General features: G+C 32.8%; 1 protein-coding gene across 1 annotated transcript in view; it reads left to right on the top strand.

Annotated features, from left to right (window-relative positions):
- shd (cytochrome P450 family 24 subfamily A member shade) overlaps positions 1–13203 on the top strand; it is a 79328-nt gene that overhangs the window by 59107 nt on the left and 7018 nt on the right. Inside the window, exons 5-7 of the mRNA XM_073077274.1 lie at positions 8304–8499; positions 10526–10688; positions 11815–12048. Of these exons, the coding sequence (XP_072933375.1) occupies positions 8304–8499; positions 10526–10688; positions 11815–12048 (593 nt within the window). The remainder of the gene's footprint in view (positions 1–8303; positions 8500–10525; positions 10689–11814; positions 12049–13203) is intronic.

The following is a 13203-nucleotide window of genomic DNA, read 5'->3' as shown; positions in this document are numbered from 1 at the left end:
TCTTTCTACCTCTATAGAATGACCCCATAATTTTGGGGACAATACATAGGTAGATATGTAATTTTGTTGCAGCAACATCACTATTTCTATTTCTGGATTATGACAAAAGGTTTGCATTGTTCATATATATTTGAAGTAGTCCTTACTACGAACGCTCTCAGATCGATATACAGTTACTAATTACGCACTATCTGATGATGAGGGTCAGTGACCACATTATTTAATTCTCCACTGTCACTGAGCATCTAAAATAAGGTCCGTTTAATGTTTACTTCGTAAATTCTATCGTCACATTAGAAAGCAGTTATCGTGAAAGCAATAACTTAAAATGACAATAGTCATAATATCTCGGCCTTGCGTCATAGGGCTCTTCTTCATTGGGGCGATACGACACGACACCGGCACGGTATTTAATAAAGAGTTACGTATGTCAACTAATATCCTGACAAATGCATACAACACATATTATAAAGACGTGAAATGACGTCAGCAGCAATAATCGTATCGGTCTTGTGTCGTGCAAGCGAAACAGCGTGCATTGAGTACAATTTCATAGAATGTGTCTAATGATGTCGTGTCGTGCCGGTCTCGTCTCGTCTAAATGAGAAGACTCCTGGTGCCAAGTAGATTCCGTGTGTGATAGAAGACGGTGCATCGGTTAAAATATGACGTGCTGATAACGATGTAGGTCAGTTGTAGAAATAGCTTGCACCCGCATTGCATGCAACGTTAGAAACTCAGTGTTATTACGTCATTTTATTATGCATTTTTTTACTGGTAATCATATGCAATCATATTTGTGGAGTTTACTGGCTCGATTATACTTTTAGCACAAAAATTTTAAGAGTGAATTGTCGTAATTATTAGTCATCGGGGATGATAAATAATGCATCTGTGATCACTGATCACATATTCACTGACTTCGGGGATGCTAAATTACATAGTGGTAACAGTTATCTATGGGCGGGAGTGGTCATCAGGAGAATGCATACTTGATTCCTATTTCTATACCTTATATAAAATGTATACTGATTAAATAACTTTTATTTCATATTCGCAAAGAGGAGAACATAAGCAGATATTATTCACAATTTTCTCTACGTTTTCCTGTTTTCTGATAATGTTCTGTTCAATTATATCTGTCGAGGTCGACCTATAGTTTGAGATGATTACGTCAGGATCGACAAAAATCTTAATACAGATGTAGCTAGGTAGTTAGGTATACTTAAGAAGATATTTAGGCATACCTACTTTAAAGAGTGATTCTCATTTAGGCCATACATTCTCATTTAGGCCACCTATGCACACTTGTGCTTGCCATCGTAGATAACAGTTATTGCATCTTGTACATAACAACTAGCTGATCCGGCAAACGTTGTGTTGCCATATAAATAAAAAAAAAAATAAGGGTGAACAACCCTTATCATTTAGGGGTATGAAAAATAGATAGTAGCCGATTCTCAGACCTACTGAATATGCATATAAAATTTGGTGAAAATCGGTAAAGCCGTTTCTGGGGAGTATGGTAACTAACATTGTGACACGAGAATTTTATATATAAGATTATATAAAAAACGTCATCTACGTAAAAGCCTCTAACTTAAAAACTGAGTCAATTTCTTGGTTTTACCAAATGAAAACATAAATAAATAAATAATATGAGAAATGATCGCATTTTGGTGGGTTAAATAACTTATGGATTTGCTTGTATTGTAGTGAGACATAAAATTAAAATCTAGGCAAAAAATATAGATACAAATGAGTTAATCTAGATTCTAGACAAAGGAGACGTACTTCCTAAGTTAGTATGGTAGATATATATCTACAATTAGAATATACCTATTATATACATATGGTAATTAATAAAGAATGAACAAATTCCAAGATAAGACAATTATCCATTGAAAAATATTAATACAATACAATACAATACAAAAATGTTTTATTGAACACCAAAGAATACATGAAAAATATACATAAACCTAATGAACGGTACAACAGGCGGTCTTATCACTTAAAAGCGATCTCTTCCAGACAACCTTAGAGTTGTTGAAAGAAACAATATAGATGCAAGAAATACAGGTAGAGGTGTACAAATGTAATACATACCGACTCGAAAATTACCTTTGAACATATCAACAGCTAGTGTAGAAGGTGAAGAAAGTAAGGGATAGAAATAGTGGTAATACAGAGAATAGGAAAGAACGATAAAGTAAATACATACAAATAATAATAATGTTTTATATATGCAGCAGGTTAATGTGTCAGGTAGAATTCCTTCACTTGTCTTTTAAAAGAATCTAGTGACTGTGCGCGACGGATAACAAGTGGTAAGGAATTCTATAGAAAAATAATAATGCTATTTCTTTCAGGGTGATAACGTAAACATTAATCAGCAGCCTTTGGTAATATGACGCGCTGATAACACAATCTAGGTCAGTTATAAAACTATTATAATTGGCACTGGAACTGTATGCAAGAAATGCACTAATGCAAGCTGTGACGTGACTCCATCTGTTTTATAAAGTTAGGTTTAAAGATTTTTTTTATACAAAACAGAGTTTCATTAACAATGAGATACAAAAAGAAATAACTGGTTACAAAAAAGCTTCTGCCTCTGGAGCAGTAAATTTTACCTATATGTAGTAAGTTAACTTAGGATACATTATTATATATTTTTTCTAGTTAATACAAATTTTTTCAGTTTATTTTTATACATTTTTATATTTTCACAATTTTTTATTTGGTTAGGTAAATTATTATGTAGCTGTACTCCCTCAAATAGTATCGTTTTCTTTCCATAGTTAGTTCTAATCTTAGGTATCAATCAGTTAATAATGTATGATGTGGATTATGTCTCAAAGTTTATAATATACAGCGTGGATTTGAAATTACGTGTGGATACTGTGTGAAATGGAAAATTAAATCGAATGTTATTAATTTAAAAATGTATTTCTCAATTCGGGAATTCGGGATAAGGTCGTTTATAAAAAGACACTCATGTCCATAATTTGTATATAAATACGTAAGTAAAGAAAAAATTCTCTTAAATAATTTATCAGTTTGGCAAAAAAATGGAAAGTTTCATTTTACTTATAACGAATATACGTCGTTTCTATGATACGAAAGATCGAATCTGAACGACAGTTTTTTAAAAAAAAATTTTTAACAAAAAATACAACCGACTTCTATGTCACTACAAAGTAAAAAATAATTCAAATAAATGTTGGTTTAGTACATATTTCTGAAGTCGGCGCTCATATTAGACACGCTGTTTACATCGTTATCCAACTAAATATATTGAGCGCCGACTTAGACACGCACACATATTAGACACGCTGTTTACATCGTTATCCAACGAAATATCTTGAGCGCCGACTTCAGAAATATGTACTAAACCAACATTTATTTGAATTATTTTTTACTTTGTAGTGACATAGAAGTCGGTTGTATTTTTTGTTAAAAATTTTTTTTCACCCTTTTTAGTGATGACATACTAACTTTTACATTAATACAATATAAAATTGTATAAACGTGATCATGAATGAAAGTAAGGTCTGAATTTACATTGATTGGAACCGCCCGCTCGCAGGGCGCTACCGCGCCCTGCTCGCTTAGTTTTATATTGTCTTATATGTTCCAACCTAACCTAACTAAATAGTAAATGATGAACTGGCTTTGCAATTTCATTAGAACCTACAGCAAATATCTTCAAACACAACTCAATTATTCCCATCGGTTGAGGAGTTACATATTTTGACTCCGAGCCACATTAGCAGACCCTTAAATAGTCAATGATGAACTGGCTTTGTAATTTCATTAGAACCTACACCAAATATCTTCAAACACAACTCAATTATTCCCATAGGTTGAGGAGTTACATATTTTGACTCCGAGCCACATTATCAGACCCTTAAATAGTCAATGATGAACTGGCTTTGTAATTTTATTAGAACGTACACCAAATATCTTCAAACACAACTCAATTATTCCCATCGGTTGAGGAGTTACATATTTTGACTCCGAGCCACATTATCAGACCCTTAAATAGTCAAAGATAAACTGGTTTTTCAATTTCATTAGAACCTACACCAAATATCTTCAAACAAAACTCAATTATACCCATCGGTTGAGGAGTTACATATTTTGTCTCCAGAACCCACTCTGATCCTCATCATATTTAAATGGGACCAACTTGTAGCAATTGTCCACACACGAAATGAAAGGCATTAAAATAGGTTCATAAATGGCGAAGTTATGGCTGTTATATTTGGGTGGAGGAGTTCCCCTCTTTTTCTCCAGAACCAATCGATGGATCCTAACCATATTTAAATGGGACCAATTCGCAGCTCGTCTCTACACAATAAAAAAAGAATTATTAAAATCGGTCCACTAACGGCGGAGTAATTGCTGTACATACATAAAAAAAAAAAAAAAAAAAAAAAGATACCGGCCGAATTGATAACCTCCTCCTTTTTGAAGTCGGTTAATAAAACACGTTCAAATAAGTATAACTTAAGAAATAATCATACCTACTTCATTTAAGACAATGGCATAATTTTACTAATTAAATTACATTAATTAGAGTAATAATAGATGTAAAACTAAATTTAGGTTTTGACGTTAGATACGAGTATAACTTCATTATGTCACTCTTCCGACACTTGATATTTAGGGCAAATTAATTGTGAGATAAAGGCCCATTTAGCATATCATATCGACCTGAAACTTGGCACACATACGATCAGATAACATTGCAATATTGACACGCTTTTGATCTGCACTTCGAAGTCTGTACCCCGGACTTACGCGATAGGTGGGATCGAGCGATAACCGCGTAAGTCGAATTCGCGTAATTAGGGGAACACATGTAAATAACATCGTATGGTATGATTTCGCATGTATTGACACTGCGCAACAAATAGGGGTCAGCAAGCTTTTATCCATAGCTGATAATTGCAGGACGCTCAAACAAAAGACAAATCGACGAGATTGAAAATCGCGTAGGTACTCCTAATTCGCGTAAGTCGGGGTAGCTTAAGTCAATTCGTATGGGTTTTTGTTTAACGTATATTAATGACGTTAAACATGTGAAATTTCTTATTAATTCCGTAATAAAAAAACGCATATAGCGCCTTTGAACTTATATATCATCATCATCACACAGCAATTGAAGCGTGGCTGTATTCTGCTTTGAAAAGTTAGGTAGAGTCCGATGGATTTATTCCATAGGCGGCATCGATTACTCACAATCAGGTGATCTGCATTTTCGTTGGCTACTTCTATATTATAAAAAGGTAGGTTTTATGATACTTTCAATAAGTACTGAAAAAAATGCCTGCTTATCAAATGACATAGAAGTTTGAAGTGTGCAAGAAAAAGTTGTTAATTCTATTGTGCTTGTAGAAAAGATCAATTGACTTTTACACCTTTGCGACTTTTCTAAGACAAAAAGTAAACCTTTTTATTATAAAACTCGATTAGTAGCAAAATAATTCCTTAAGCGAAATAATGGAAAACTGTAAAAAGACGACTTAAAACTCATTATTAGAATAATTATTCTCATTAACACGAATCTTTTCAGACTGAAATGATGGAATTAAGACATTTTTTTATATCCATTATATTTACTTATTAAATAGACTTTTTAACACTTTTTTATTGCCCTGCCATTTAGCAAATCCTTTTGCAGCTTGAAAAAAACGCCTGTAAAAAGGTCCTCCTGTTTTTATTACGTTTACATTAGCATTAAATTAATCGGCAAAAAAGGTCCGTCGATCCGCCGACATCCAAATTAGTATAAAAATACAAGTAGTCATTTCTAGTCAATACTTTTTATGCCGCTGTGGACCTCTATGGTCCGCGGACGTTCAGAAACGCTGAATTCTAAAGATTTCTATATCTACATCATAGATTAGTAAAGATACTTCGCCGCCTTGAAATTGAATGAAGCCACAAATGGCTTATTGTCGTAAGTTCTTTTTTTGAATTCTTGACAAATAAAAACATTTTTAGAGAAAATTTACGAATAAATAACTAATACTGCGTAATTTACATGAATTTACGTAATAAATAAATAATTATTTTAAATATTTTAGGGATATTTTAGCACGGAGACGTGGCAAAACTTTTTTACGCAAGTATTTCAATTCTCAAAACTGGGTACATTCTCTAGTTAGGAGTGAGTAATCTTTACTAATCTATGATCTACATATATCTATTCTAAAGAAGACTTGGGTTAATTTGGTGTGGTAGGGGAGAGACTCTTTTCCAAGGCGTTCCAGCTTAGTCCTCAAGGGCAGCGGTGCATCTGTGGCCGACCTCAGATAGGAATATCTAATCCTATGTTAGACCAGGACTTCAGGTTCGTCTGCAACTCCTATATTGTAAAAAAAACTTAATTTCTAGCAGTATTTTTTTTAACATCCTTTTAAAATATTAGATACCAACTAATATTTTATTTGTATTTACTTAAAATTATGGTTGGTATGATTTTGATGTGAAACATCTATAGCCGCACGTAAAACCGATTTCTGGCGTGGCGACGCATGCCGTGGTACGTGCCGTGCCACGCTATACGATGGTATATATATACAGTCTATATGCAGTAGTGTGTACGGTGTGGCGACGCGTCGCCATGCGCAAAAATCGTAATATTTTATTTTATCATTATGACATATTTAGTTCCTATCACAATATGTTCTTTTCTGCATATTACTTTTACAAAATAATGTCGATGTTTCACATCTGCCAGGCGTCCCGTGACGGCTCACATTGTTTTTTTTAAGTCGTAAATATATTCTTCAATTCATAATACCATAGACAATTTGTTTATTCTACTAATAAGGACCAATTAGCACAAATTAAACCAACAATTTAGAAAATGCGGACTGATAACTTATCGATTCTCTTGTAGGCTGAACTATGAATGTGTCTATTTCGGTCGCCTATAAATATAATACATAAGCAGTTATGTGTGTCGAGGCCGATATCTGTACATGGTAATAATGTAGGTTAAGTTCGTGAATTGAGTACATGCAAGAAAATCAAGTTTGGTATTCAAGTCCTGTTAGTTATGATGCAATTGGCTTTTCTATTCGTTAAGAATTTATTTTGTATCCTTTTCCTTTTAGTATCTATTTTAATTTATGATTTAGTACGAATAAATTAGTATTTATTTTATGATTGCACTTTTTTTATTTTTAACGCAAAATCCGTTCATATTTTCTGGGTAAAAAGTTGTACAATTACCTACATCATATTCGTACATGGCTTGTTCAAATTAATTTGGCTATTTTCGAAATTGTAGCTGAATACGTTTGCAGTTTTATTTATTTATTTATAAAAATAAATACTGTTTTATTTAAATACAATAAAAATATTCTTAAATTAATTCATTATTTTCGTTTTAATTGAGGCTGATCAAAATATTTGTCCTAATTATAAATATTTTACTTTAATTATTAACCTTTACGAGTGTAGTCAACATATGCCAGTTCTATATCTATAAATAGGGTTATCTTACATAACAAGGCCGCCTAGAGTAGGTAATAGGACAAACTTACTGGAATATAGGGTGCAGTAAAGTTAGCGGACTGTAGCAATATGTAGAAAATTAAGTTACTTATGGTTAATGACGATACCAAATTTCATTATTCAGCGGAATTAAGGATGTATAATATTTAGATGTGATGTAATAGGTAGTTATTCGAAGGGGGAGTTAATTAGTAAGAGACATTATAATAAAAAGTCTTTTAATTGGTTTAACCCCTACGTCAGTAGGATAATATATCTATGGTTTAAACATTAGGCACCTTACTATCATCATGATATAAATAGGCTTCAAAACGGTTTAGAACGATTTTCTTCGTTTTTGTTTTGTTTGGTAGTCATTGATGAGCTTAAAGCTCGTCAATACTGAGTTTGTGACGATAATAAGCTGTAAAAAAATATTAATTCGAAGCAATGACATTGCTTGACATTGATATGAAGTTATAAGGATACGGTATTCACTATAAAGCTTCAGAAACAATTTTAACCAAAACTTCTATTTAAATCGGTTCATTTTATCCAAATATATATAAAATATTTAGATAATATGAACCTGTATTGGACGAGCACTGTTATTTATACAACGATCATCTTATATAAATAGTAATGCTCGTACAATACAGCTGTAAAATATTATGTTATCATATATAATGAAAACGTTACTACTTTATTTTGGAATTGCAGACGTGTCTTTTGTGTTATAAATATACACTACAATTTAAATTATTTATATAGATTTCCTTTTTTTTCAGCGGTCTGTGGCCTAATGTTAGGTACAAGACTCGGCTTCCTCGAGCGCTGGATGTCAGGGCGGGCGGCGACCCTCGCGTCGGCGGTAAAAGCCCATTTCCGAGCTCAAAGGGACTCGTACTATGGTGCACCACTCTGGAAGTTCCTACCTACGACGCTATACAAAACATTCGTTAAAAGTGAGGAGACTATTCATATGTGAGTTAAATTTTAATTTTTTTTCTTTATTCAAATTTAAAATAAATAATTCGCCAAGTACGAGTCGAACTCGCACATGGAGGCTTCCGTACTACCAAATGTTCATTATTTTAATTCATTTTATGATTTTCAACAATACTTAGTCATATGAAAAAAACAATAGATGGCGTTGGGGTGATGATGAATGATACGTAAATTTTCAACAATACTTAGTTATATAACACACAAATAGATGGCGTTGGGGTGACAATGGGACAACGATTATACGTAATCAAAGTATAATAAAATTAAAATAAGTATATTAAAATATGTTCTATGGTTCTTATTTGTATTTATTATAATACCAGTTATAGTAGTAAACGTATTATAAAAATTTCAACCGTCTTCCTAGTACAGTTTAACAGTTAGATCGAAAAATGCCGAAAAAATCCGGTTTGTTGTATGGAGATCCCCTTTAATATTCAACTTTATTTTTTTTTTAGTATTTGTTGTTATAGCTGCCACCGTTATGCCTCCTCTGTCAAAATTTCATGTGTCTATCTATTACGGTTTAAGCGGTAGAGCCATGTGACAGACGGACAGACGGACAGACAGCGAAGTCTTAGTAATAGGGTTCCGTTTTTACCCTTTGGGTACGGAACTCTAAAAAAACTCGTTGAACCCACCATATGTATTTAAGACCTTACGGGTAATATCATAAAGTTAAATTCATTGTCTAAGCATAACCAAGCAAACCACAGTTAATTCAAGGAAAAACAAAAAATACGATTTTTGATATGTTTAAATAAATTTGTTTTAATATTCAAGTATAATAGGGTTTCAAATATGGCGGCGTTTTAACATTTTTCTTATTTATAAATTAGTGAGAAACATATACGAAAACCGTCATTTTGAAATTTAATATTTCCTAACCAGAGTTATATATGTGTAGATATTCGTATACATACATATTAAAGGAGTTGCTACCCTTGGAAGCTAAATCGGAACGTATGATTTAATTTATTGTAATAGAATAGATAGAATTAGCACACGGGCGTGTGGTCTTGATGTGAAGTAGTTACTACGGCCTATGGTTATGTACTGTATCTATTACTACATCTGTAGTCAATTTCAAATTACGATCCGACGTCGTATCGCAGCACGTTGCGACGTCGTGTAAATTTACGACGCCGGGGCGTGGAAATCTAGGAGTAGGTAGTATGTGTTATTTTTTTCTTGAATTTGACTCTTTAGACTTGACTCAATGTGTGGTATTGCTACTTATGAGGACGAAACTAATAAAAAGTCTTAAAATGGATACTACTAAACATAGGCTTACGCAATAGGCTAAAACAGCTATGGAAAAAATATGCAATAATAATTATAATCTATTCTCATGTAGGGACTTAATAATAATCTCTGTAAAAACCTACTTTAATTTATGAGAAATTAACATATATACATACATAAAACCAGTTAATATATAATCTTACGAGTATTAACTAATTAGGCTGTTCCTATTCCTTTATAAAGTAGCAATCTTAAACTACCGAGATTTGCAAACAGTTTTAATTAGAAACATTTACATATTACAAAATGTTATTAAAAGTGAATAAGTAATCAAATTACTTTACATTCCTAATTTAAGGAGTTTGAAAATTTGTAAGGAAATTAAGTAGATCGTAGGTGTGTCTATGAATTTTTGTTCAAGGAAATCGAAATGGAATAGGAATTTTAAAATATTGTTCATCTTTACAATGTTTAAATCTAAGTACATGTACGTAGACCTTCTATGGTCATCTGTTATGTCCTAAGAACATTTACGAAATAGTTAACTAGTCAAAAGTAATTCTCTTTATATACCTATACTAATATAAATTATACGGGTATTACAGACGAACTTCATCATGTGTTACATTTACCTACCTACCTTACTATTTCAGAATTTAACAAGAGCCCCTTTATTTAAGCCTTACTTTTATTATCTGTCTGTAATTTTGAGTTTAACTTATCTGTATTGATAATATTTATAGTTATGTTCCGGTAGGATAGTTTCGGAGTTGATGGAAGAAGCCAAGTCGAGGACACGAGGCTCCGCGCAAGACGACGGCATGCAAGAGATCTTCCTCAAAATACTTGCCAACCCTGAACTTGATACTCGCGATAAAAAAGCAGCAGTCATTGATTTCATCACCGCCGGCATTGAAACGGTCAGTATGATACGAGTGTGCTATGAATTCTGTGGCAAACAGGGTTGCCAACTACATCAGCTGTTTCTGCCTAAAATAATAAATTAGTGTCAAAGTAAAAATATGTAAAAGTTACATATGCTCAGAAATTTTCTTCTGTCGTCTTTTTACAGATGTCAATTTTTGTTAGATCAAAAGTCTGATTTTTATAATTTATTTTTTACCCTTCTTTTTGTAAGTAGGTATTTTATCTATAATAATATTATAAAGAGGAAAACTTTGTTTGTTTGTTTCTGTGATTGTAATAAATAGGCTCAAAAACTACTGGACCGATTTTAAAAATTCTTCCACCATTCGATAACTACATTATCCACGAGTAACATAGGCTTATTTTATATGAAATATATTTGATAAATAGATTTTGAAGCGGTACAAAGTTTGCCGCATCAGCTAGTTATAAATAAAATAGTAAAGTTTTTCATGATGGTGTAAACTAAACTTTTTACTATAATCTATAAATAATAGGTTACCCATAATTTCGGGGATAACCTCAAGTCGGCTATACTGACCTCATAGATTCCGTAACATGGCCTATGACGTCATTTACCTTGGCAAGTTCGACATTAGGCAGTTGTATGATAATGCGGAGATTCCGTGTTTTTATTGTTTGATTTTTAATATAAATCTATAAATTAATGATAAGCCTATTATTTATTTGATGTTGCGCATATTATGATTATTAGTGTCATAATAAATTTAGACTTCATTTTGATGAATTTTTGAATAAATTACATAAAAAATGAACCGATATTGTATGATTTGGTATACGGTTCGAATGATTAATATTATATTATTATTATTATCCATGATTTCCGAATACTTGCAGTCTATTGTTTTCTGTAGTTATAAATTTGAGATTTATTAAATGCGTAGGCTTAAACTATTAAATAGAGAATGCTCTCGATATCAGTTAACAGGTGCCGATACGACTGCGATTAACTTTAAATAAACCATATCCTACTTGATATCTCAAAAAGTTACCTCAAAGCTCAAATGGTTCACTTGGTTCAAGTTAGAATAGAGCTTTGAGCTCTATTCTAGCTGCCTTAAAATTAATATTCATCAATATATTATCATTTATTTACAGTTGGCGAATAGCCTCGTCTTTCTATTATACCTGTTGAGTGGTAGACCGGACTGGCAACAGAGAATCCGGTCGGAGTTGCCATCGTGTGGGGAGCTGCGTATTGAGGAGTTAGCCACCGCGCCGTCTATCAAAGCGGCCACAAATGAAGCGTTCAGACTGTTACCAACTGCACCGTTCTTAGCCCGACTTCTAGATGCGCCAATGATGATTGGAAGTCACAGGCTGCCGGCTGGGGTATGTATTATTAATTACCTAATAATAAATATTGTAGTTATAAGGAAGTATATATACATATAGATATATATTATAGTTAAAAGTATTTTGAAAGTGGTTGAATTTATTGTGGTTCAAATTCGGAGGCAGCACTGCCGCAACACTTCTGTCGTAGACCGGCAATAAACCGGCTGCTGTGTTCTAGTTTGAAGGGTTCGGCTTGTGTCCGAGGCGTTATAACTTAGTCCTCACGTAGTAACGCATTTAGCCGACCCACGGTAGACCGTAGGTAGTCCTACGTGGCGTTGATAAAAAAGGTGACGATATCGATACGTATTTCAATAATTGTAACTATATTTATTTTGTTTCGTATCATGAACTACAAAATAACAGTTATTTTATAATCAAAGACAAACACTTCAATTTATTTGTACAGATTATCTTATAGTTTCAACAAAATAAGGGAAACATCGTGATAATTGGTGGCCTTGTTCATAATTATTACGATTTAATATTATTTATTATTTAAGTTTATTAATAGTCATTTTTTATTTAATGTAACCGTACTAAAAGGTAGCTTTTTTTAAGATTATTCAAAATGTTATCATAATATCTCATTCAGAGATTGCGATCTGAGATCTAATAAATCAAAGAACATTTTTTTATAGTATAAACGTAGATTTTTTTATTCTATATTAAGATATCATCAGCAACCCATTACCGTCCCATTGCTAGATACGGGTCTCATCTTAGAATGAGAAGGGTTAGGCCATAGTCCACCGCTCTGGCCAAGTGCGAATTGACAGACTTTGAAAACTTTTTTTTAAATATGTCTCAGGTATACAGGTATCCTCACTGATGTTTTCCTTCACCGTTTAAGCAAGTGATAATTAATTTGTAATATGCACATAAGTTTGAAAAATCAGAGGCGTGTCTGAGATCTGAACCTCGAATCCCAAGGTCAAGAGGCATTCTTTAGACTTTGATTCCAATCGATTCTAAAATCGATCCTCTTCACAAAGTATCCTCATCCCTATTCGCATAAATACTCACAATTGATCCTATCTATACAGAATTTGCAGTGGCAGGGATATGATGGAGGCATGACTCTACTGTTCCCCTGAAAGTCATTTTAACTACAGAACACTGTTACTCATAACGAAATTTATTTGTGCA

Source organism: Epargyreus clarus, unplaced genomic scaffold (genome assembly GCF_041222505.1).
Source record: "Epargyreus clarus isolate Ecla_fem2 unplaced genomic scaffold, WU_Ecla_fem_2.2 ptg000010l, whole genome shotgun sequence".
Lineage (NCBI taxonomy): Eukaryota > Metazoa > Arthropoda > Insecta > Lepidoptera > Hesperiidae > Epargyreus > Epargyreus clarus.
Note: the sequence above shows the minus strand (reverse complement) of the source record. Positions and strands in the feature narration are given on the sequence as shown.